The 27,975-nt window shown below is 33.4% G+C and overlaps 1 protein-coding gene across 1 annotated transcript in view; it reads right to left on the bottom strand.

Annotated features, from left to right (window-relative positions):
• LOC135953365 (uncharacterized) overlaps nucleotides 1-25,249 on the bottom strand; it is a 165,802-nt gene extending 140,553 nt beyond the window's left edge. The window contains exon 1 of the mRNA XM_065503240.1: nucleotides 24,961-25,249. Within this exon, the coding sequence (XP_065359312.1) occupies nucleotides 24,961-25,087 (127 nt within the window). The 5' untranslated portion in view covers nucleotides 25,088-25,249. The remainder of the gene's footprint in view (nucleotides 1-24,960) is intronic.
• Between the last annotated feature and the right edge of the window lie 2,726 nt (nucleotides 25,250-27,975).

Raw genomic sequence — 27,975 nt, 5'->3', positions numbered from 1 at the left:
AATTGAAGTAAATGAGAATAAGTAGTAATGCCATTTGCATTCCAATGAAGTATTTTTAAGAGATTTTGTTTACCGAAAACCATAAGCATACTTAACCATTGACATAATTACTTGAATTTGTTCTATTCTCGTTGTACAATTTTGAAGGTCACTTAAAGCGGTTGAGAATATATTAAAGAGTTCATCTATATTAAATAGATCGTTGTTAACTCTCGTACAGTCAGCATATGATAAATTATTACGATATGTGCAGTTGTTGTGGTTGTTGTTGTGGTTATTGTTGTTATTATTTGTGGGAAGATTAGTATTGATGTACTGTGGTGATGTTTGTTTGTTAGCATTACGTGAGTTTTTGTTGGTTGCTTTAGCTCTTGTTTCTAAATAAAGAGAACGGAATGGGCAATTAATGTCATTTGCAGAGTGGTCTGTGCGCTCTTTACCATGTTTTTTGCAATTAAAACACGAAAATACAGCAGGAATTTTTTCTTGATTCCGTAGTGGGCAATCATTGGTGTGGTGTTGATTAGCACATATCATACAAGCTGGGAGACGATTACAATGTTCTCCACCGTGACCATACATCAGGCAATTCCAACATTGTGTTGGATTGTCGTTTTTTTTTTGGCTTATATTTTTTCCATGTCACAATTACGTTGCATATAGCAGTTACATTACCTAAGACTTTTGGATTGAAATTTTTTCTCGAAAATTGTACTTTGTAAACGGCATTGTTAACCGAACTGTATTTAGTACTAATTTCGGTAATGGATGAAGGAGTCAAATTATAAGCTTCGATATCTTTCTTAATATCATCGGTGCTTAGTTTGGGAAGTCCATGTAAAAAAACTGTATACAAACGGTTTTCTTTTGAATTGAAAGTGTGGAATTGAATTTTTTTATCCAACAAAATTTTCTTACACTTTTCATAAGATTCAGTAGTTTGTGGAAAAACCTTTGTTCCAATTGATGTACGTTTATATATTGAATCTTTATCCAATAACTCTTGAAGATCCTTCAGAGTAATTTTGTCATCTACTACCAATGGAGGAGGTTTAACTTTTTTGTCTACATTTACATTAGATACTGTTTCCGTTTCCATATCGTTGAGATCGGCGAGAAGACCGAACCGATTTCTTGAGGTTGAAGGCAAGTCAGAGATCATGCCAATAGGCAATGGCCGAGACCATTTCTGTCTCTTCATATTTGACTTTTTTAAATTTAAATTATTAGATTTGGCCCCCGGGGCCATAGCAGCGTTGCTATACCGGCTTATTTATTGTAATTATTCACAAGTGCGAGTTCAATAAGAACAACAAAACAATAATTACAAAAATAAAAGTTTTTTATGTCGTTATAAGCTTGAATTTGCTTGTTATTTTTAACTATCCGTTACTTATTAAGAGATGACCGATCACTATGAAATTATGTATCGAACTGAAAAATCAAGTACCTTTAATAATTAAACCAAAAGAAAAACAAAAAATTGAAAAAACGAAAGACGATTTAAATAAAAAAGTAGATCCGGTAAATTTTAAAATAACAAACATTGAAAATAGGAAAAATGGTACATTAGTGATACAAAGTGAAAATATAGATGAAAGAGAAAAAATAAAAACCGCGATTGAAACCAAAATGAGTGAAAGTTATGACATAAAAGTCCCAAATGAGATCGAAATGTCTATTGTCTTAACTGATATGAGTTTTAAATACGAAGATAGAGATCTGATTGAAAAATTAAAAAAACAAAATCAGATTTTGGAAAACAGCAAGATTGAACTAATTAAAGTGTATGAAATTAAGAGAAATAATAGAACCATATTTAACGCAAAATTAAAAATTGATAGTGAAACATACCCAAAAATAATATCGGCTCAAAAGCTCAACGTCGGATGGGAGAAATGTAGAGTTTTTGATGGAACAGAAATACAGTACGGGCTCGATTTGTGCAACCGAAAAGAAATCGAGGTTGTTGCGATATTCGAAATGTTGCAATAAGCAACCACTATATACGCTATTATTTTTCATTCTTTTAACAAAAACATGCAATTTAATTAACAAAAAGTAATTAAGTCATTTATTAAACATAACAAAGTAAAAATAAATGGTGTAAATAAATAATATTTTATTTTAAAAAATATTTTAATAAAAAATAACTGTGAATAAACAGCCAAAATTCATTATGAGAGCAGTGTCGTCGTGAAAGTATTTTTTAGGTGCCTATGATTTGGTAAATAGTTTTGAATTACGCTTCTGATTAAAAAAACAACCAGAATAAATAGAGAATAGAATAACTTCTGAATAATATTACATATGAAAAAAAAAATAAAGTTGCACTTAAAGACTCTAATGTTAAAAAATAGGCTGTTGCGCTAGTCGGTCAGTTGCAATAATAGGTAGTTGCACAAATCGAACCCGTACTGTAATACAATGTTTTAAATGCAAGGGTTTCAATCATAAATCTGTGGACTGTAAAAATGATGAAGTATGTTTTAGATGTAATGGAAACCATAAAACAAAGGAATGTAATAAAGAATATATAAATAAATGCATTAACTGTATCAGAAGTAATAAGAGGCTGAATTAGGCGAGAATCATGCAACCATAAGTAAAGAATGTCCGGTGTACAAAAATAAATTAAAGTTAAAAAAGAGAAGAATGGGATTAATGGATTAACAATTGAAGAGGCATTCGGTTTTACACTTCAACAGAGCAACAACCGCGTCTGCGTACTCTCGAAACCAATTTTTTTTATGTGCTTTTTTCGCCGTCTACATAAAGTAACGGTTAAAATTTTAGTGCTAGTATATGTGAGACAGAGACTCCATTTCATTTCTTATTGTGAAATATTACAAATCACATTGTGTACTTTTAAAAATAAAAATTAATATAAACAGAGACAGTGACTCTTTTCCGTTCGAAAGTGGCTTGTGTATTCCTAACGTGGCTATAAAAACAAAAAGTGTATAAATAGATAGAATCCTCAAGTTTCAAAGTTTTTTTTTGTACAGTAACAAGTGGTTTGGAATTTTTGTTATTTAACGTCTAAAACGAAAAACTATAAAAAAAAGTTAAGAAAAGGTTTCTAAAATCAATTTCTACGGATGGAGGACGAGGAGGGCCTCCCACCGGGAGGCTGGAAACGACCTCTTGAAGGAAGTGTAAAGGGTGGAGGAAAGAAGCAGTTGAAGGACAATGCCGGCAACCCAATTGGTAGCACTGAAGATCCCTCTTCAGCAGAAAACAGCAGCAATCATAATTCACAGTCGACTATGTCTGACCACAATACTAATGGTTTAGATGGTGATAGTTCCGGAAACAAGCCTACACATGTGGACATGATAAATTGGTACCCAGCGACCCACACGGGTCCTTTTAACGTCCTTGTGCAAACGGAGGATAAATTGGCGAACTCAAGGAAGAACATCGAGTTATTCCTGCATGAAAAATTCAGGAAAAACAACATAGCGGTCAATGTCACAATAAAGGAGGTAGGTTTTAATTTATACAGACTAACCTTTAAGAATGCTGAGGAAGCAAATAAATTTGTCTTAAATGAGAAATTGAAGGAAGTAAATCTAAGGGCCTTTATTCCGGATAGATTTATACAAAGATATGTAATTGTGAAAAATGTCCCCACATCTTTCACTGAGGGTGAAATAAGGGAGGAAATTGAAGATAATAATGGTCTTGATGTCATCTCCGTTTACCGTTACAAAAGAAATGATGAAAATGGCAAACCTGCCCAATCCTCGACAATAAAAGTAGGCTTCGGTTCATTAGCCTTCCCCAAAACCCTTAAGATGTTTAACACCATTGTAAATGCTGAACTATATGTACCTCCACTACGCCAATGCAAGAATTGTGGTCGTCTCGGTCATATAGCCATAAGATGTAGATCAAAGAAAAGGTGCCTAAACTGTGGGAAATTTCTGATCTGTGAGGACTCTGAATGTAAGGACCATAGATGTATATCATGTTTGGAAAGAACATCCTGTACACCATCTTGTGATGAAATGAAATGCCTAAATTGTAATTCTAATGAACACATATCATTGGATTCAAGAAAATGCCCAACCTGGAAAAGGGAAAAGAACATTAGAGAGATCATGGCAATTTCAAACTTATCGAGAAAAGAGGTAATTCAAAACTACTCATTAAATTCGAACTACTATGATATTTTAAACGAAGATGATTACAAAACTAATTTCCCCAGCCTCGATCCAAAACAGTCCACCAACACCAGAAACAGTAACGATGAAATCAACCGGAGAGTCACCCGCATAAGATATAGCAAAGTGGCTGCTCTACGACCAAAACCTCACTTAACCAATATTCAACCAACAACAATAGTGCCCTCAGCTCCAGTTTTTTCTCAACCTGGTCATTTCAAAGTCTCGGATGTGGAGAAAATAATTAACACATTTATCACACATCTCACAACAATACTCCTACAAACAAACAAAGATGACAGTGAAAACATTCTCGATAACGTAAAGCAATCAATTTCAAAAATTAAACTACAAAATCAAAATGAACCATGCTCATCAAAATCCACCACATAAAACCCCAAAAATAATAACATATCGTAATACAAAATTAAATTTTATAAACTGTACTTTTACCCCTTTTCAATTCACAACAATTCACATAATACCAAAACAGCTTTACATATCTATCTCTCAATATTAAAACCAAACAAATATAATAAAATTCATATTCAAAAACTAAATTATAACATTATTCGAACAAAAAATATAATATCTCAGCTTAATTTACAACAATTTATTTTGATCTACAAAACTACAAATATAACAACAAATAGCAAGCATTTCTCCAAAAATATTAAACTTTTGGTTTTTTCTCTGCTAAATGGTACGTATCCTACAATATAACATACAAAGCCTATCTCGCAATAAAAATCTACTAGAACACTATTTGAACAAACATAATATTGACATTTCTATACTAAGTGAAATTTTTGACTATGATGACAATAAACATCTCAGTAGTTTTATTAACTACAACATTTTTATGAAAAAACGTACAAACAATAGCTATGGTGGTGTCGCCTGTATCTTCAAGAAATCTATAAAAGTCAAGAAAATCTTGTTTCAAAGCCCTTTTGAGATCCTGATTTATGAAACTGTCAATCTCTCATCAAACATTACAATAGTCTCGTCATATTTTCCTCCGAACATCATGATTGGGGATTTCAAGGATGCCATTCAAAATCTAACCGATTTTTTGAAACCGAAAAGCAATGTATTCCTATGTGGTGATTTCAACTCTCGTCTAATTGCCTATGGGGATACAATTGATTGCAATCGAGGAAAAGCTCTACATACCATCATGGAGGCCTCCTCTTTCACCTGCCTAAATGACCTAAGTATAACTTTTAAGAGATCGCTAACGGACCCATTATGCCGTGGATCTGTTCTGGACCTAACATACACAAATACTCACATCGCTGTCAACTGGTGTGTCTCTCAGATCACTATAGGTGGAAGCCATCATTTTCCTATACATATCACCCTAGATGAAATATCCCAACGTGACACGAATTTTCTATCAAAATACAAGGTCCTCGCTGTTTTTGGCCAAGCTGTACTTTTGCCCAACTTTGATTTCATAGAAGAAACAACAAATGGTATTCTCAAGGAATCGATATTAAGGATTAACAGTAACACCCGTAGGTCTCCAAAAGGTTGGTGGAATAAAGATGTGGACAGACTGTTTCGCTTAAAGGCCGCAGCTCAAAAGAAGTTTAACCTTATAAAGAACACCCAAAACGCCTCCTTACTATCACTAGCGATTGAACATCTCCGAAAAGGCATAGCTTTTGCTAAGAAGACTGCCTTTGCCTCAAAGACTGAAGAGTTAAATAAAATCTCAAATTCAAAACAATTTTACAAGTTTATTAAAGCTTGCAAAACTTCAGGAATGCAAAATTCTTTTTCAAAATGGAACAATGATAACAATCAATCCTATCTTGAGTACATACGGGACCAAGTACCTGACAACACTTTTATCGCTCAAACGATGACAATTCTAAACACTCATGATGAACCGTTTTCATATGAAGAATTATCAGCCACACTAAAACAAAAAACCAAAGAATCTGCTGCAGGTACAGATGGAGTCACGTATTCCATGGTAAAGAAACTTCCACCACAATCAGCTTTAGCACTATTAAGTGCGATAAATCACCAATGGACACAGTGCAAAATACGTGACGCTTGGCGCTCCATACGCATTGTCCCAATCTTCAAAAAAAACAAGGATCCTGATCTTATCACGAGCTATCGTCCAATCGCGCTAATCTCAGTTTTTCTTAAAATTATCAACCTAATGCTTAAAGATAGACTTGCAAATTTCATTGAGGATGGTAACGTACTCCCACATAGATCATATGCCTACCGAAAACACCGATCTTCATCAATCTGCATTAACGACTTATTACACACAATTTGCATTGCTAAGGAAAGAAATCTTAAGGTAACGCTGGTGGCGTTAGACAAGAAAGCTTACGATTGTGTCAACCTGGGTAAATTACAGACAATTTTGAATCACTTTGCTCTCCCGCCCCACTGGACTAAATGGATCACGGAGTTCCTCAGACACCGAAAGCTAATCCTTGGAAAAAAGCAGATAGATATTTTTAATGGCCTTCCCCAAGGCAGCTGTCTAAGTCCTCTGCTGTTCAACATCTATACAGCTCAACTTCATAATATTGCTGATGACGCCACCCATGTCTTCCAATTTGCTGATGATTTCATTATAGCCTCTATACATAAGATCTTTGACTCTGCTGTATTTAACTTGCAACGCAAACTAGATATGTTCAATTCAGCGGCCAACAACCTCAATCTACAACTCAATAAAGAGAAAACTGTTGCAATGTATGTAGCAAAAGGAGCCCGTCTCAAAATTAGGATACTCTTAGACAACAACCCAATAGCAAATGTTAACTGCATTAAATTCCTAGGAAGACACATCAAAAATAGTTTAACTATGAAAGACCATTTCGAAAAAGTGATTGCTGAAACATCTTTTGCAACAAGAGCGATTAAGATGTTAACCCCTATAAAAGGTGGTCTACGTCCGGAAATTGCTGTCAATTTAACCAAGTCTCTAGTTTTTTCAAAAATGGAATATGCCCGTGCTTCAATGGATCACGCCCCAAGATACATTAACAAGAAAATTATGACATTCCAAAACCATATGCTTCGAAGATGCCTCGGACTAAACCCCTCTACACACGTTTTCAAAATCTACGCACTATCACTTATTTTACCGCCAAAACAGAGATCAGAATATCTCGCCTTTAAAGAATTACTGAAACAAAAATTTTTCAACCGACCTGTATACAATTACATAGCTAATAATCCAACACCAAAATCCAGTCTGGGTACAATTTACACAAAATTCCAATCCATCTTAGACAATTCTTGCACTGATTATAACAATATTAAATCGAACAATATTAATATATTACTCAACCTACTACCTCAGTCAAAACACGAAACTTCTACTGAAATGATTAAAGCGATATTTTATGAACGAGTTCAAGACTACAAGAATAAAGGCTATGTAATAATATCAACAGATGCGTCTATTAATCCTGACTCCACTGGATGTGCTGTCTGTAACATATCTTGTGGGGAAAACTTCCTGTTCAGAATTCCCAGCAGTGTCTCCTCTCTAACGGGTGAACTTTACGCTCTTAAAATGGCAATAGAAAACATTATAGAACATGGTTTTACAAATGCAGCTATTTTTACGGATAGTAAAAACGCATGCCTGCTCTTGAAGAATAATACATCATACAACTTTATTGTATCAAACATAATCCACAAAGTGGAAACAGCGACCACACAAAGTATCGACTTCATATTGGCCTTACCTTCAACGAATTAGCGGATAAATCTGCCAAACTTGCTGCTATTGTAGGTCAGGAAATAACTCCAAAATTCTCATACAAGGATGCTTGTAGTTTAGTGTTTAATGAATTGTGGTCTCAATGGAATAGCGAATACAAAACTCTGGCTCTACAAAAAGATCAACGTTTTCTACAATGTTTTCCAGAATTACCTAAATCACACTGGCATCTAACATCGGGTTTATCACCTGTAAATATAAAATTAATAAATAGACTGCTCACTGGTTCAACATATAATAAACCTTACTTAAAACTGATAAACGTTGAATCGTCTGACGTATGTGAAATCTGCAACACACAAGAAAATGACAATCACATTATCTTCCAGTGTTCAAAATACAACAATTTAAGACCTCATTTCGATATTTTTAACAAATTCCACAACATTCATGATGTTCTCAAATCCAGACAATATGACGCCTTTATGCAACTCACCAACTTCATTGAAAGAGCCAAGATCCTGCTGTAAATGTAGGCCTTCCATTCTCAATTCTCCATTAAATAACACTACATTCTCTTCAACAAAAATCATCGCCAGCCACAATCATCCACATTGCTTTTTAAACTCTACCGCTCAGCATAAACTCATAGATGTATCTACGAAAACAAATCCGTACCTACACGATACTTTTTCAAACAACCAAGTTCTGCCACTACTGAATTGCACAACCACTCACCTCATAGCCACAAATGTATCTCGCACTTCAATGATATCAAAATATTCAGCAGTTCAACCACGAACTTACAATTTTTACTTCAAATAACAATAAAAGTTAACACACAATCTTAATTTTAATTTGTGAATAAACTCTTTTCGGTTTTACTAGTCCTGGCATATAAGTAACCATTTACTTAGCCAACTCAAACAATAAAACAAAAAAAACAAAAACAATTGAAGAGTATACATGGAATTTACACTAACATACAAGGTCTAACTAACAACTTTATTCAGTTGGAAGCAATTGCAAATACGGATAAACTAGATTTTATTATATTAACGGAAACTCATTTAACAGAAAGAGTATATGAAGATGAAATACAATTAGAAGGATATCATCAATTTGCAACATTGTCAAACTCTACGAGAACAGGTGGATTAATCATATATTTCAATAAAGAATGGCAAGTGAACTTATTACAAGAAAGCGTATGTGATTCGAAATACTGGATAAGTGCATACACTGTTAAATACAAGAAAATCTCAATGATAATAGCTGCTGTATATAGATCACCTAGCAGTCAAGATTCAGAATTTTACGAAGTATTCGAGGAAACAATGGAAGAACTTAGTGAAAAAACAACGGATATAATTGTTGCAGGAGATTTTAATATTGATTGGGCCAAAGAAAGTGCATATAAGAAGATATTAGAACCAAGGTTGCCATCTCTTCAGCTCAGAAAATGGCTAGATTTAGAATTAAAAATGGCTAGAAATGGCTAAAACCCAAAATGACTGAATACAAATTCATAAATATTGTCTTTTTATATAGTGAGATCGACTTTACTAATATATAAAATATTACATTTCTTAACAGATTAAAAAATTGTAATATCAATATAAATTGGTTCCTTTTTGATAAATTAAACAACTTTCTGGGCACTTATAAACAAAATCGGATCCATTAAATAAATGCAAAATTGATTTTCGAATATGACTGATGTGTTTGCTTTGGAAACAATTACGCAGACTGTTCTCATCAAATCCACTACGTAAGATTTTTTTTAAAAAAGACTATTTCTTTGTCATTTGATTCAAAATATTGGTATATTTTTTAAAAAATTTCAAGAAAAGTTTAAAATAAAAAAGGCTAGGACAAAATAAAATGGCAAAATCTTCCGGCTAGATTAAATCTAGCCATTTTTTATGGCTAAATGAAAATAAAATCACTAGATCTAGCCGGAAAATGGCTAAATTGGCAACCTTGATTAGAACAGATCATTAATGATAATGGATTAAAGCAAGTGATAACAGAATATACAAGAATAACACGTAATTCAAGAACAATAATTGACTATGTTATAACAAATAAATTAAATATTAAATAAATAAGTAATCTTTATTGAATCCTTTATAAAAATAAGTATTTACAATGATTTGAGGATTTACTTAAAAGTATTACAACAATTAACAACTAAATAATCAATGAAAGAAACTACTAATATCACAGTAATTAAGGAAAAGTATTATAAAAAACCTTTAACAATATTTGAACGTTATAAGAAATCTTTAAAAATAATTACTAATTACAACTCTTTTGATGCAAAAGAGTCTTAGTAATTATTTATCAAATTTCTTATTATTTCAAAAGAAGACGTTCTGCATTTTTCCCTAAATGACAGAGTCAGATCCCTTACAAATGAATTAAACATTGTATGTTTAAAATTACTATGCAATAACTCAGTAGAGTAACGGGGGTGTAAGTTATGAATTATTTTCAGGTTTTTGTTTTGAATAATCTGTAATTTTTTCGTATATGTTTTAGCAGCTTTTGATACCAGACTTGGCAACCGTATGACATAATTGGCCTAATGCACATTTTGAAAATAAGAATTTTATTCTTTAAATTAAGTTTAGATCTTCTATTGAGCAATGGGTATAGGGCTCTACCGCACTTAATAGCTTTTTCACAAGTATAATTTACATGATCTTTAAATGACAACTTCTTGTCTAATATAATTCCTAAATATTTGATCTTATCCAACAGGGGGATAAAGACACCATTATAATATAAATTTCTAGTAGGAATACGTTTTTTCGATTTATTATATGGAAATATAATTGCCTGGGTTTTGCCATCATTAATCTTTATTTTCCATTTATCAAAATATTTGTGGGTAAATTTCAGACCATTTTCCATTTTCCTAATTATCGCGTTAGACACTTTACCACAGCAGATAAAAGCGCTGTCATCTGCGTAAAAAGCTACTTCATGATTTCTACGAATAGTGATATCAGAAATATATATTGAGTAAAGGGTGGGTGATAATACTGAGCCTTGCGGTAGACCAGCTTGTATTTGTCTGTCACTAGAGAATGAGTTGTCGATAGATACCACAAATGATCGATGTTCCAAAAAGCTTTTTATAATTTTCTGTAAGTACAGGGGATAATCAAAACTATTAAGTTTAAAAACAAGGCCATCATGCCAAATCGAGTCGAAGGCCTTTTCGATATCAAGAAATATAACACCAGTACTCTTCCGATCTGCTTTGTTGTTTTCAATAAAATTAACAACTCTTTTGAGCTGATGTACAGTAGAGTGCTCCTTGCGAAATCCAAACTGACGGGAGTTAATAATATTATTCTGATCAGCAAAATCTAAAATTCTCCTATGTATTACTTTTTCAAATACTTTATCCAATAGGCTCAGAATGCTGATTGGTCTATAACTGGATGGTAATTTAGGATCTTTTCCCGGTTTATGAATAGGAATTATCTTAGCTTTCTTAAAAATCGTAGGAAAGTATCCTTCTATTAAACAGGCATTGAAGAGTTTACTTAAGATTTTTTTATTTTATTTTTTTTTATTTTATTTAATTTCAATACAAAGAAGCCTTCGTGGCCAAAAAATACATGTATTGTTAAGAATATATCTATGTATGTAAGTAACATAAGTAAATATTTAAAATAAAAAATTAAAAGGCTCCCCAGCCATATAAATATTGCATAAAATTTAAAAATTAAAGGTTTCTATAGCCAAAGTTTAAACAATATAAATGGGTAATGACATAAAAATTAAGTATAGTTTAATTTTGATCTCTATTAAAGTAGTCCAAGAGTTTCTTCTTGTATGTAAGGTAAGAATACGAAAAAAGTTTGAGATCATTGGGAAGTATACTCCAAGTTCGGTGAATTCTTATCAAAAAGGAATGGTCAAAAATAGAAAGATGTCCTAGTGGAACATCTATCTGAATGTTGCGTATTGAATTAATAAAAGAAAACATATTCAAAAGTAATTGAGGTTGTCTATATCTCATGATTTTGTAGAAGTGAAGCAAAATACGTAGGTTAAGATAATCATAAAATTTACATTTTAAAAATATAGGAACAAGCGCCGAGACTCGATCATGTTCTTGTATATTTACATTAAAAACATAGCGTACAATTTTTCTGACAACTTCCTCAATAATATTCAAATTATAGGCCCAAGTCCCAGAAAAAACCTCAAGGCAGTAGTTAACTCGTGACATTATTAGTGAAAAGGCCAGTCGACTCCTGATGTGTCTTGGTGTATAAGCTTTTAAACGGTACAGATTTCTCAAGACCAGACAGCATGAGTTAGCTATGGAATTAACATGATCTGAAAATTTGAGTTTCGCGTCTAAAATAACACCAAGACATTTTAGAGAATCAGTAAAGCAAATTTCACGACCACTGATGAATAATCTGGGGGATGACAAATTCCTATTAGATGAATTAAATTGTATAGCTTTTGATTTGGTAGGATTAATCTCAAGCAAGTTCATATACATCCAAATAGATAAAGAGTTGAGGTGATCATTTAAAGAATTTTCAAAATTGATTAGTCTAAAATCAGAAACATACAACAAGAATATGTCATCAGCAAAAACATAGGGCTGACAAATGTCATTATTCATAATTGAAATCCCATCATTCAAATAGATAAGAAATAATATAGGTCCAAGAACTGACCCTTGGGGTACCCCCGAAGTAACTAGACCAGTACTGGAGCAAGATTCATTTAAGGAAACGTATTGGAATCGATCAATGAGATATGAGTATATTAATTTGCATGCTGATTTCGAAAAATTGAAGTTCTCATGGAGCTTTTTTATGAGAATATTATGATTGATACGATCAAAAGCCTTAGTAAGATCTAAAGAAATCATTGTGCAATTTTCATGACTGTCAAGCTTTCTCCTAATAGATTCAGTAAGTGAGAGTAGTAAAGAAGTAGTATTAAGATTCCTTTGAAAAGCGTATTGATTTGGATTAAATAATGAAAACTGATTACAATAGGATAAAATCTGTATCTTGATTAAATTTTCTATAATTTTAGATATAGCCGGTAAAATAGTTATAGGTCTTAAATTATCGTAATCAAAATTGCCATTTTTAGAGATTTCCAATTTTCCAATTTGTGGGAAACTTACAGACAGTAAATATTGTATTTATGATATGTAAAAAACTAGAAGAAATAAGAGGGAAAATAATTTTTATAAATTTAATAGGAATGTTGTCATGTCCGGTAGCATTAGATTTAATGGAGTTTAAGGCTATAAGAATATCAGTTTCAGTAACTGGATCAAAAGAAAAAGATTCAATACTCTCAGAGAAGTTACCAAATTCAAATTCACCATAAATATTAGGCCTCATGTTATTAAGAAATTTGTTAGCTATTTCCTCTACATCCATATTATCAGCTTCAGGTTCCACACGACCAGTAATACCCAACCTACGTATCCTACTCCACATTTGATTATTATTAATCCCAGTAAACAAACGTTCACCATATTTCCGACGAGTCTTCCTAATTATAGATTTAGCCTTATTCCTAAGTCTACAGTAGCTCTTCCAATTTGCATCAGTTCTATTCCTAAGGTAAGCCCCATAAGCATGATCTCTTTCAGATCTGGCATGCGTAATATTTCTAGATTTCATCCAACTGAAAAGAGACGAGTTTGGTCTAACTGTGGATGTGGGGACAAAGTTATGAAGGCCATCAATTAAGTCAGTCAAAGTTGACAATTGGAAATCAACATCATTAGTACAAAAAATAGGGGATATGTCGAATTGCTCAAAATATTGGATTAGATCATTAAAGTTAACATGATTATAATTTTTAAATCGAACTACGTCATTGCGTAAATGCATAGAAAATTTGATGGAAATTAAAATAAAACTGTGATATGATGAGAAAAACGGAAATTGCAATTGGGTTTTATTAATAACAGTAGAAGGTTGGCTAATTAGGAAAAAATCTAAGAGAGAGGTGGAATTATTAGATAAATGAACATGAGTTGGCAAACAGTTATGAGTAATGTGGAGGCCACATCTAGAGACTATTCCTCGAAAGTTATTTGATTTGACTGGGTTAAAAAGATTACAGTTGAAATCCCCCATAATGATAATATTAGAATATCTATCTAATAAGTCACTATGAAGGCTTTCAAATGAATGTATATCACCACTAGGCAAATAAACAACACCAACAATTGCAGAAACATCATTACCAAAAATCTCAACAAATAACGATTCACAAACACCATATTGTCTGCTCCTAAAAATTATTTTGTAGCGTAGTTTATTAGATAAATATAAGCAAACACCACCAGCTCTACTAGGAAGATTACTTCGACTTGTATTTCTTGGGCGATCATTTGAAAAGCACCATTATAGTGCCTTCCCGTAAAAATGCACTATAAGAAAATATTTCCGCGTATGACGTTTCATAAAGCACCATAAATAGCGCAAAAAGCACTAAGTTGGCAACACTGATTGTTGTATGGGATGAACATTACTGGTATAAAAACAGTCAGTCTCGCATGAGCATTGATAGAAGCAGGTTGTGTTACGCTTTTGTGTTTGTTTATTTCATTATTTCAGCTATTTGTTTTTGCCAGAGAAAAATTCTCAACTCATACAACTACAATATCTAAAAACTGTAGTGGTGTGAGTTTGCATTTCGCTGCCCTAAATAAATAGTGTTTGTGCATGAGTTTCTCTTAAGGCTGGGTTAGCCGACCGTTGATGTAATGTAACCGTAATGTTGACTTAACGTAACACTTTAGTGCGATTATAGAACATTAAAAACGTGTCATATGTTTTTGACATAAACAAACAAATTTAAACAGCTGTTTGAAAGTGTTATCAACACAATTGTTCTAAATACTGTTCAAGCGATTTTATAATTTTTTTCTGCGATTTTAAAAAAAAATTATTAAACTTTTTTGGTAATAGTACTTACATATAAACCGTATATTGTTACACATAATGTATTCATCATCATTGTGAAGTGCTTCGAAGTGACTTCATATATGTTTATATTAACCCATTAGGAGACAATTATAAATATTATTTATTACCTTGTCATACAGACTTTATTTATTAAAGGTCCGATAACTTAAAAATTAATTAATATTGTATTGTACTTTATACTAAGGGCCATTTGCCTTTATGTTCGCAATAGTAATAGTTAACTTTAAGGGTACCTTTTTCTATTGCTAAAATTTTAACCTTTCACTATTTCGAACATAAAGGCAAGTTGTAATAATGGCCCTAATTTGTTAATTTAATTTGTCTATACAAAATATTAATTTAATATTTTCAAACTTATTACTTTCGACTATTATTAGTATACATTTTATAAATGCTTGTGTGAACTAATTTTTTTTTTTTTTTTATATATTATTTATTTTCAACAACCTAGCCTATTGGCCATAATCGGTTATAAATTTCTACTTAAAAAAATAGTTTACATTAAAAAATTTAAATATAAAATAAATTAAATAATTATGATATAAATTAAATAAATATTATAAATAAAATTGAACAAAGTCAAAACTTAAACTCAAACATATTACATTATAAAACATCATTATTAGATAATGATTCTTTAATTGATGTCAGTAAATTAGCAACTTGATAAGAAAAACTAGTTTCCACTAGGAAAAAAGAAATTTGATAAGTATATGTGTAACAGAAATAATCAACCATATAAAAGAGAAAATGGTACTCAGTACAACCTAGAAACTATAAGGGCCAAATATATGTACATATATATAAATATTAGTCACTGAATGTCTGTTAGTTGATACCACCTTCAGAGATATAAACAGTAGAGGGACCAACCTATATGACAAACAATGCCTCATTATGGACTCATCCTGTTGAAGTAGCTCAATTTCTTGGACTTGAACAACATGCAGAACCACCAGAACATCCAGATTGATTATTGTAAATTGTTCATGCTGCTACAACAACAACAACAACAAACAATGCCCGTTCCCACGACAATTGGATCTCCGTTCCGGAACGACCCGAATCATATTCGGCCAAAGATTGTCAACTCAGCGACAGCTGTACAAACCGAAAGTTTTTTCCCCAGGTGAGCAAAACATGTCGGCAATTTTGCTCAAAATCCTTTTAATTATAGCCGGCGTTGAACAGAATCCAGGTCCCAGTATTTGGCTCTGTTCAATATGTCAACAACGCATAATGCGTAACACCACCTCAGTACAATGCACCGTTTGTAATAACTGGTGTCACCTGAAAAGGTGCTCAGGACTCACCAGTCACCGCGACTGGAACCCCAGCTTCGTAGGATCTTGTTGTAGTACGCAGCCTCAAAACCCCAGCACTACCCCCATAATTACGATCCCACAATCCCGTGTCCAAACTCCACCCCCCGGACAAAATTTTGTCCAATCCCCAACCCCCGGACACAGCAGACCCTGTTCAAATCAATGGACATGTTCTGTCTGTCAGGACGTAATTAGAAGGAATATAACATCAATTCAGTGCAATGGCTGTAAAAATTGGTGCCATATGAGAAGATGCTCTGGATTACGCTCGCACAAGGACTGGAGTAATAGCTTTTTAGCCCCCTGTTGCATAAACATACCCCCGGCGACAGTTGCCACCCCAGCCACACCTGTGCAATTCACCCCGCACAGTGTTGTGCAGACACCCCAACATCTGCCTCTACTACAACAACAAACCCCGGCGAGAACTCCACCTCAACTGCCAAGTATATTAAATATACCACCCCATCAGCACCATACCCGGCGGCCTTTGCATATCGGGGATTCCCAAGTATCGTTTAAGATCATGCAGTTAAACTGTAATGGTCTTAGAAATAAGGTCGTGGAAATCACCAATTTTATGCATGTTAATAACATCCTCATTGCCGCCATTCAAGAAACGAAGCTAACCAGGGATTGTAGACTCTCGGCTTCCAGTGATTACAACATCATTCGGAAAGACAGGGAACGTGATCATGGTGGTGGCCTTGCTTTTATCATAAAGCGAAGCGTCAATTATACGTTGACAGTACCACCCCCCTCCCCCTCTCCTGACCCCTACCTGGAAGTAATGAGCATCTCAATAAAAACTGGAGATATTGAGTTAGAAATTGTCAATGTATATATTCCACCCGTAAACAGCATTGGGACTAGTTATCATCCCAGCATAGCACACCTTTTGCAAGGAGATAACAGAATAATACTTGGTGATTTCAATCCTCACCACGAGAGTTGGTACTCCCAGCTACCAAACGATCCACGCGGTATTTCATTATCAGACCAGATAGACGACTCGGACTTCGCTGCAATTAACGAAGACCTCTCTACGAGAATAACTGCTAGATGTTCAAGCTCCCCAGACATTTCCATCGTCTGCATGTCGCTTCTTGCCCATACCACCTGGCAAGCCCAAACGGCATTAAACTCCGATCACATCCCTATCTTGATCACAGTAGAGAAGTCTAGCGACTTTGTGGAGCCAGATAAGCGCACGTTCGTTAACTACAACAAAGCTGACTGGCACAGCTTTACGAACTACATAGACGATACACTACGTCACTTGCCGCCCCCCACATGTGCCAGAAGGGGTGAAGCAATCTTTAGAAAGATAGTCCTTCAGGCGGTAAGGCGCTTTATCCCCGCAGGAAGAATACCAAATATTAGACCAAATTTTCCATCACAGGCAGCACGATTGGCTCAGGAACGCGATCTCCTGCGTGCTAGCAATCCAGCTAATGAGCAAATTGAGCAGTTGACGGCTGAAATTGACTTTATCGTCGACGAACATCGCCGCAACAAATGGTTGGACCACCTGAATCATTGCTCAACAGACTCTAAATCGCTATGGTCTACTATCAAAAGTCTAACTGGAAACAATAATAGAAATCAAAACCTCGCTGCTATTGCGTTTAATAACTTGCAACATACAGATGCCAAGAAATGCGCAACACAATTCTGCAGGCAATTTATAGAACACCCCGCCACGCAGAGCCGGACCAAAAGGACTATAGTTCGGAGAACTAAGAATCTTACTCGAGATCCTCAGCCACGCTCCTTCACCTCCCGTGAAGTCGAGTTCATTATCTCCAAATCGAAACCTTCTAAAGCTCTAGGTCCGGATGGTATCTCAATGATAATGCTAAAGAAGCTCGGTAAAGTAGGTTTGGAATATCTCACCCACCTTCTGAATCTCTCGATTCACCATTTGGTAATTCCAGATATTTGGAAAGTGGCTCGAGTTATCCCAATTCTAAAACCGGAAAAATCAGCTACCCTAGGAGAATCATACCGCCCCATCTCCTTATTGTCACCAATAGCAAAGATTTTAGAATCCCTACTATTACCCACCCTGAAAGAGCATTTCCCGCTCGCCACACATCAACATGGATTCAGGGAAGCGCATAGCACAACAACGGCTCTAACTCAGATAACCTCCCAGATCGCCAATGGCCTCAATCAGCAACGACCGTGTCAACGTACCATCGTCGCCGCACTGGATTTATCCAAGGCATTCGATACGGTCGATCACTCGATACTGATTAATGACATCGTGAACTCCACACTCCCAAATGATGTCAAACGCTGGATAGCCAACTATCTATGTGGAAGACATGCGTTTGTCGAGTTCAGAGGCCAGAAATCAAAATACCGCAAGATAAAGATGGGCGTGCCACAAGGAGGAGTACTATCACCGATGCTCTTCAACATATATCTTGCCAAGCTACCTGAACCCCCCCCAAATGTCTCTATGGTGTCGTATGCAGATGATTGCACTATTATTTCATCAGGTGTCAACATCGACGACATAAGTGCCAAAATTACCCGATACCTGGCCACCATAACAGACTTTTTTCAGGAACGCAAACTCAGGTTATCTGCTCCGAAATCCTCGGTGTCCCTTTTCACCTCTTGGACTAAAGAAGTAAGGACGGCGCTCAACATCTCAGTCGAAGGTCGAACTATCCCCACGGTTCAAAACCCGAAAATTTTAGGGGTAGTCTTCGACAGCCTCCTTCACTTTTCAAGGCACGCAACCTACATCAACCAAAAGGTTAAAAATAGGAACAAGGTCCTTAAAGCTCTAGCTGGCACCTCTTGGGGCATGAACAAAGAGACGATTGTAGCGACATACAAGGCAATTGGTCGCTCTCTTCTCAACTATGCTGCCCCAGTATGGACCTCTTTCCTCAGTGACACCCAATGGCGAGGTTTACAAACGGCCCAAAATAATGCTCTCCGGATCGCAACCGGTTGTGTCAAGATGACGAATGTGGATCATCTACATGAGGAGACCAGGTTACTGTCGGTCAGACAACATAATGTGTTGTTGACTAGACAGTTCCTGTTGGCATGCCATCTGCCGAGTCACCCCAACCATCAGATTCTGATGCAGGATCCTCTTCCCCGACACATCCGGATGGACTTTCGACACTTTCGCAGCGACATCCAAGACGTCATACCATCGGACGTCGACAGACTGTCTATTGCAAGTGCTCGGAAATTGTTGCATCAAACGGCGGTTACTGAAGCCATTAATGGCTACACATGCAACAGAGTCCTAAATGAACACCCCCCTGCGATATCGGATTGTGAGAGACAATTACCAAGGCATACAAGAACTATATTAGCACAATTAAGAGCCGGTTGGTGCAGTTTCCTCAACTGCTACCGAGAACGTATCGTTCCTGGCACTTTAAACCGTTGCCCCGCCTGTCATCAAAGTCCTCACGATACAATACATTTATTTAATTGTCCCACCAGGTCTACAAATTTGCGCCCCATAGACCTGTGGTTAAGACCAACTGAGGTGGCGCAGTTTCTCCAACTCCCACTTCCACCTACTGACATCAACACAAATAATTAAAATATTCACTCTTATAATTACAGGAAAGAACAATCGGATACAGTCGAACTGTTACAACAACAACAACAACAAACAATGCCATCAAAAGGGTGTATATCTAATTTGTATAATAAGTAAATATTATCATAACAATAAAAAAATTTAGTTTTTAGTAAGAATTGTGCTAAATTTCCCAATTATTGATAAATTCACTGACATTTATTGTTGTGGGATATGCTAGTTCCCTTATCCCCTTTTATAATGTTTTTTATTTATATATTATTGAAATATTTAAAACATTTTTAGAACATTGAAAATATTGTTAAGCGTTCTGAGCAAAGAATAAAAAGAAGGGAAGGCTCTCTCTTTTTCTACAACAACAACCTCTCTCTCTTCTCACATACAAGTAGTATGTGAATTCAACACACTTGAGAGAGAGATTTATCTTCAAAACTTTTTATTGAAAATTGCGATAAAATTGCAATTCTAACACACACTTTCACAAACACATACAATTTTTTTATTTTTTTCTACACATTTAAACCATTAAATTAACCGAAACATTCTTATTTGGCGCAAACGAAAAATATATTTTTTTATTTTTTTTGACATTCAATTTTTGGGTGTTGAAATTAAAACTGAAAAAAACACATTTGTAAAATTTCGTATTAAAAATTAATACAAAATTCAAATAAGTTTAATTTTTGCAGACATTATTGAATAAAAAGATGAAAAATCTATTTATAAAACCTTTCCAGGTCAAATATAAAATAAATAATTTGAGAATTGTTCGAATTTTTAAATTTAATTGTAATAAAATTTTGTTATAATTTTTAAGGTCGCTTTTTTACAACTATGTGTGTTTGAGGAGTGTGGTGAAAGTGTTTTTTTCACCAATACATATAAACAATATATTACTAATACATTCATATAGTTATTTTTTTTTTGACAACCGACTTAGGTTTTTTTTGACAGCGTTTCACTTCTTGTTAATATTCTTTGGTTCTGAGCATAAGTATTTTTTATACAAGACTTTAAAATCAACAAGTTGACAACACCGTTAGTAAATGTCACGTTGAAACGTAAAGAAATTCTGTTTTTAACAGGTTCAGACGTTACAGTTACGTTACATTTTGTCACTATAACTGCTTTAACTACTTTACACACAATAGAAACGATCAGCTGTTCCGTTCCGTTAAGGTTACATTACATTACAGTCGGCTAATCCACCCTTTACTCTCCAACAAGTGGAAGGAGGCTCAGCAGTAATGGAAATAATGCATACATTGTTGTGAGCTCTCCATACAACCAAAGTAAATTAATAAAGTAGACTCAGTAGAACAGCTGACTATTTTTTATACCCTTCAGCTTCGTGAGAAGGGTATATATAAGTTTGTCATTCCGTTTGTAATTTCTACATTTTTCATTTCCGACCCTATAAAGTATATATATTCTGGATCCTTATAGATAGCGGAGTCGATTAAGCCATGTCCGTCTGTCTGTCTGTCTGTCTGTCTGTCTGTCTGTCTGTCTGTCTGTCTGTCTGTCTGTCTGTCTGTCTGTCTGTCTGTCTGTCTGTCTGTCTGTCTGTCTGTCTGTCTGTCTGTCTGTCTGTCTGTCTGTCTGTCTGTCTGTCTGTCTGTCTGTCTGTCTGTCTGTCTGTCTGTCTGTCTGTCTGTCTGTCTGTCTGTCTGTCCGTATGTCTGTTGAAATCAGTTTTCTGAAGACCCCAGATATCTTCGGGATCCAAATCTTCAATAATTCGGTCAGACATGCTTTCGAGAATTTTGCTATTTAAAATCGGTCCACAAATGGCTGAGATATGAGGAAAAAACCAAGACAACCTCTATTTTTGACCTATTTTTTACCTATATCTGGATTACTAAGACATTAATATAGACAATATGGATATCTAATGATAGATATTTCAAAGACATTTGCAACGACGTATATAAGAATATAGTAAGTTGGACCTACAATGGGTCAAAATCGGGAGAAAAAATTTTGAACCCGAATTTTTTTTTTTTTAAAAAAAAAAATTGAAAAAACAAAAAAAAAATTTTTAAAATTTTAAAAAAAAAAAAAATTTAAATTTAAAAAAAAAAATTTTTTAAATTTAAAAAAAAAAATTTTTAATTTAAAAAAAAAAAAAATTAAATTTAAAATAACAATCGAAAAATTTTTTTTTCAAATAATTCAAAAAACAACTGGAAAAAAAATTAAATTTTGTTTACCTAAAAATATTTAAAATTTTGAAGTATAATTTGGTGAAGGGTATATAAGATTCGGCACAGCCGAATATAGCACTCTTACTTGTTTTACTTTGGTCTGAACTGTCAATTTACTTGTGGTTGTTGTGGCGAAAAATACAACAAGCCCAAAAGCAAAAACAACAACAGGCAACTTTGACAGCTCAGACCTTAAACCAAAAACAAAATTGCTAGTGGTATTTGTAAATGTTGTATTTGTTGTAGTACTGTCGCTACTTTATTAATTTACTTTGCATACAACAATAATAATCAGTGTTGCCACTTCATGTGTAATTACACATATTGTGTGTAATTTTAACTTGGATGTGTAGCCCATGTGTAATTGAGTGAATGTGTAATTCATGTGTAATTTTAAATTCCAATTATATCCAAAATATATTGTCAATGAATGTCTTTTATCTATATTTTGAATTGTAATTGAATGAATGAATTATGGATTGTTCAGATTACAAAACCGACTGAAATAAATATGTACATTTATATAAGGGAAAGTAGCTATATCCTCTATTTTAGTTGATAAAAAAAAATCCAGTATCTCTAAATGTATTCATATTTATTATATTGTACTCGTTTTTTACTCAGTATAATAGAATTATATGTACTAGGATCGCCCGGTGGCCGAAATTCGAAAACCATATTTGTTTTATTAATATTGGTGGACAATAACTATTTATATATAAGATGAAGTTTGAACTAAATTAACATTAAGGTTTACAGAAAAATACGATAAGTAATTTGGAGATTGCTATGTTTGGTTTTCCAGGTGGACATTTCGCCGTTTGTGATAGTTTTGTTTGCGTAATATTGGCAATAAAAACTAAATTTTAGTTTATATATAAGACTTTTAATTCCAACATGAAAAAAATGTAAAACAAAAAATACTATTCAATAACTATACATTTTTACAAGTTATTACAAATTGTTATTGGAAAAACGTTAATTTTCAAGATAACCCAAAGTCGAAAATATGTATTTTTATAATTTTAAATTGTTTATAGAATAAGGGTAACGGTATTTACAGATAACGGTATAAACTATTATATCGGTAACGGCAATTGCAGTTATTTCGGGGTAACGTTAGCCAAACTTAAGAGAGAAAAAACAAGAATGTAGGAATTTGTGTGAGAACAATTTATTTACAAATTGTTACTAGTTATTTTTTATACCCATAAGAACTGTTTTGTGTTTATGCTATTGTCTGTCTGGTTTCTGGTTTGTGTTTTAAATAATAAACAATAAAATTGACTTACTATTTTGGAAGCTTTATTTCAAATTTCTAAATACAAATTTTAAATATATAAACGTTATAAGATTTTACTGGGAAGGAAAATGATCAGAGCTATAATTTTTAAACAAAAAATAAAAATATTTATCTTTGAAACTGAAAACAAAACTGATTTCAAAGCACTTAATATAAATTAGGAATAAATTAAAATTCGAAAGCAAACAATGTGCTATTTATCCCTACACCATCATAGTGGGGAGGGTATTATGCGTTTGTGCAGATGTTTGTAACGCCCAAAAATATTAGTCTAACACCCACCTTAAAGTATACCGATCGACTTAGAATCACTTTCTGAGTCGATTAAGCGATGTCCGTCCGTCCGTCTGGTCGGCTGGCTGGCTGGCTGTCCATGTAAACCTTGGGCGCAGAGTACAGGTCGCAATTTTGAAGATATTTCGATCAAATTTGGTACATATTATTTTTTCGGCTCAAGGACCAAGCCTATTGAAACTGGCTGAAATCGCTCCACTATTTCACGTAGCCCCCATACAAATGTCCTCCCGAAATTGGACTTTATCGGTCATAAATGTTTAATTTATATATGTATCTCCACAAATTCCGCTCCAAATAAGTTGTATATACACAAAATTCATGTCACCAAATTTAGTTACGATCGGTCCATAATTAGTCATAGCTCCCATATAGACCCGCTTCCGAAAATCACTTTAACGTGCATAAATCGCTTAAAAATGTTGGTAAACACACAAAATTCAACATAGTTAACTTTAATATAGACATAAATCACACGACCTAATTTCATGGTGATCGGTCCATAATTGGTCATAGCCCCCATATAACCCCACTTCCGAAAATCACTCAAAAATATAAATTATTGAAATTTTAAAAGAAATTTTTTTTTTGCTCTTTTACTTAGTGTAGGGTATTATATGGTCGGGCTTGACCGACCATACTTTCTTACTTGTTTTTAAATATTTTTAAATTTTTAATAGAAATGTAACAATTTTCAATGGAACAATCTCCGAATGGACATTGATTAATATTTGTTAAAAGCGTATTTGGGATTGACATATTTGACTGATCTCAAGAATTCATTAAATTAGAAAAGTTCACTAAAAAAAAGAGATTGCTAACCTTGCTTTAATACCCCTCATATATCCAATTATTGGATAAATTAAAATCAACGCAAGTGAAAATTGCCCATTGCGTATTTGGCGCAAACATCCCAGAGTCCACTGTCACAAACCTTTTATATTCATGACAATTTTAGACAATTTCTCCTATTGAAATCACGAAAAATTTATTTACATGTGTAATTTTTTCTCGTATGTGTAATTTAGGCATGAGGCATGTGTAGTTTATAATTTTCTTGGTGGCAACACTGATTGTGAATCTCTATTCAATGATACACATAACGATCAGATTGTTTTCCAAATATGTATATGAGAAATGTACTATTATATGTATTGACTTTAAATTCCTATAACTCTTAAACTAAGAGAGAGCAGGCAAAAATGTTAACGTTTTGTGCTTCTAATTATGAGAGCTTTCAACCCCAAAAAAATTATAAAAATACAAGCTGTTTCGCTGATCTTGATTTATGACAAAAAATTTATTTTACAAGGATATAAATACACATAGTATCGTAACTTGGAAAAATAGATTTACGTTTTAAACATACCAGATGAGGCTGTCATTTGAATTAAAAGTGCCATTTGCTGTCGCTCTGACATTGGAGTATTTGTGTTCGGTCTTGCTGGTGCAATTCCAGTGCTACATCCAATAGCCCGTGGTCTTGGGGGAGGCATACTATTTTTCTCAATATTTTACGTAATTTAACACTTAAAGTTATTATATTTTGCACAATATATAAAACACATTGATAAATTTACTTGAATATATTGGGCAAAACAAAATTGTATATTATTTGTGTTATTGCTCTATTAATAAAGTTGTAAAAGCACTGATTATATGGGTACTGAGTACTCAATCGGCGTTAAAAAACAACTAATGCATTGAACACATTGAAGACAGCAGGCTACCAACTACAATCTGTCAAAATTAGAATACACACCAGCGTTGCCACTGAACAAATCTTATTCCTACCAATTTTTTGTCAAAAAACTACCAAAATCGTTTTAAACCTACAATTTTTTTAAAATCATATACATATGTATGTCAAGAATAAAAAATAAGTTTTGATTTTATTAGACATACTTTCTGCCAGTTCTGCTGCTCTTATATCATTAAAACGTGATATAAAATACAATTTTAAACTGTCCCATTGTTCTATAATTCTTACAATAACACCTTCTAAAGATAACCATCTTGTAACCTGTACCTAATATTTTATGAGATTTTACAGAACAGTATTCCTGAAATTCTTTAAGCTCGTTAATTCTTTTGGGACTATGAGAGAAAAAAGTATATATATTACCACAAAGAAGCTCAATATTTTTTGGCAACAAGTTACATGCATAACTGGAGCAGAGTTGGAGTGAGTGACATGTGCACTTAATGTAAAACAAGTCAGTTTCATTAGTAAGTAACGTCACCAGCCATAACGTTAGCACCGTCTGTTACCAATCCGATCAAGTTTTTTAAAGGAACGTTATGTGTAGGGTTTTTATCCCGGTACAAATTTCCCGGGAATTTTGCCAATTTTTCACTACCCGATTCCCGGGATTTTTAGTCGGGAATCCCGGGAATTAAAAACTGACGAAAATACATTGAAAACAACTAAGAACTCCATTTTTTTCGCCAACAAACAGTGAAAAGTTTTTTTTACAGTTTTTTGCTTATATCTTGGCAATAATAGATCGCTTACTATTATTATTTATTTGTGGTTTTTCGTATGATTTATTTAAAAAGTGAATTCATTATTTATAGAATTTATTTCTTATTGAATCATTCTAAAAATAGCTTCTCAAATTTATTAATTGATTAAGTTTTTCTTCAATTCAAATCTAGTACAAAAAGGCTTAAGAAAAATTTTTTCAATTAATTTTGTAAATGATTTGATTTAACAAAAATTTAGTCATTCAAAGTTTGAATAAATTCTGCCATTAATTAACTTTAAATTTAATTCAGTTTAAATAAAGGCTTTGGAATGAATCTAAAAAATTAAATATTAGGAATGGATTTATGGAATAAAAGGCTGACATTTTTCAATTACGGATTAAGATTTTAGTGAATTAAGCTCAAATTTTATTAATTAATTCGAAGCTCTGATATTTAATAATTATAACGCTAAGTTTTTATATGAAATTTGGCTATAATATTCCTAATTTACAGTATCATTATATATTTCGGGTACCCGGGAATGTAGAAAAAAATTTCCCGATTCCCGGGAATCAAAAAAGGTCGGGAAATTAAAAACCCTAGTTATGTGCCGAAAAGAATCTGTTATAAGTTGGAAAATTGAAACTGCATCTGCCTTATTGATCTCTAATAATGCGATAAATCTATCTTGTAAATAAATACTTTTTGATCCAACCTACCAAAAATCAATTTAAACTACCTTCCTACCAAACGAAAAAAATCCTACCAAATTTGGTAGGAAAAGCCCAAAACGGCAACTCTGATACACACCAAGGCGAATTTATACAAGGTGGAGTCAGTCAAACAGCTGATATTTTTTTTCACTTTTTGGTTCTAACAACTGTCAAAGCTTGTTTTTATATTTAAATATCTACATATTCTAAGTAGGGTTTTTAATTTCCCGACCTTTTTTGATTCCCGGGAATCGGGAAATTTTTTTCTACATTCCCGGGTACCCGGCTATTCCCGAAATATATAATGATACTGTAAATTATGAATATTATAACCAAATTTCATATAAAAACTTTGTGTTATAATTATTAAATATCAGAGCTTCGAATTAATTAATATAATTTGAGCTTGGATTAGCCGACTGTAATGTAATGTAACATTAACGGAACGGAACAGCTGATCGTTTCTATTGTGTGTAAAGTAGTTAATGCAGTTATAGTGACAAAATGTAACGTAACTGTAACGTCTGAACCTGTTAAAAACAGAATTTCTTTACGTTTCAACGTGACATTTACTAACGGTGTTGTCAACTTGTTGATTTTAAAAGTCTTGTGTAAAAAATACTTATGCTCAGAACGCTTAACAATATTTTCAATGTTCTAAAAATGTTTTAAATATTTCAATAATATAAATACATAAATAAAAAACAAAATGTAAGAAAGATAAACTCACTGTTTATTGTTGATTTTTTGTTTAAGCTTTGATATTTTTACAAATAAAGCTTGAGTGTCTGTAATTCTCATTCACTCTATAGTTTGATTTGTATAATATCTTTAGTTTTTCTAAAGCCTTTTGGGAAAAGGTTTTCTGATGATCTGGCCTAAGCAACCAGTGAAATGCGCATAGTCTACGTTTACAATGCAGAAATTGAAAGGTAGACAGACGAAGTTTGAAGGCGAGGTGTTAAAGAGGTACAGTGTGTATTACACAGGTTTAGGTTAGTTCAAAAGAGAATGAGAAAAATGTCTGCCTTTCAATTTCTGTATTGTAAAAGGGGACAAAGGAACTAGCATATCCCACAACAATAAATGTCAGTGAATTTATCAATAATTGGGAAATTTAGCACAATTCTTACTAAAAACAAAATTTTTTTATTGTTATGGTAATATTTACTTATTATACAAATTAGTTCACACAAGCATTT

The sequence above is a fragment of the Calliphora vicina genome, chromosome 3 (assembly GCF_958450345.1).
Source record: "Calliphora vicina chromosome 3, idCalVici1.1, whole genome shotgun sequence".
NCBI lineage: Eukaryota > Metazoa > Arthropoda > Insecta > Diptera > Calliphoridae > Calliphora > Calliphora vicina.
The sequence above is the reverse complement of the archived record's forward strand: the minus strand, read 5'-3'. Positions and strand labels throughout refer to the sequence as shown.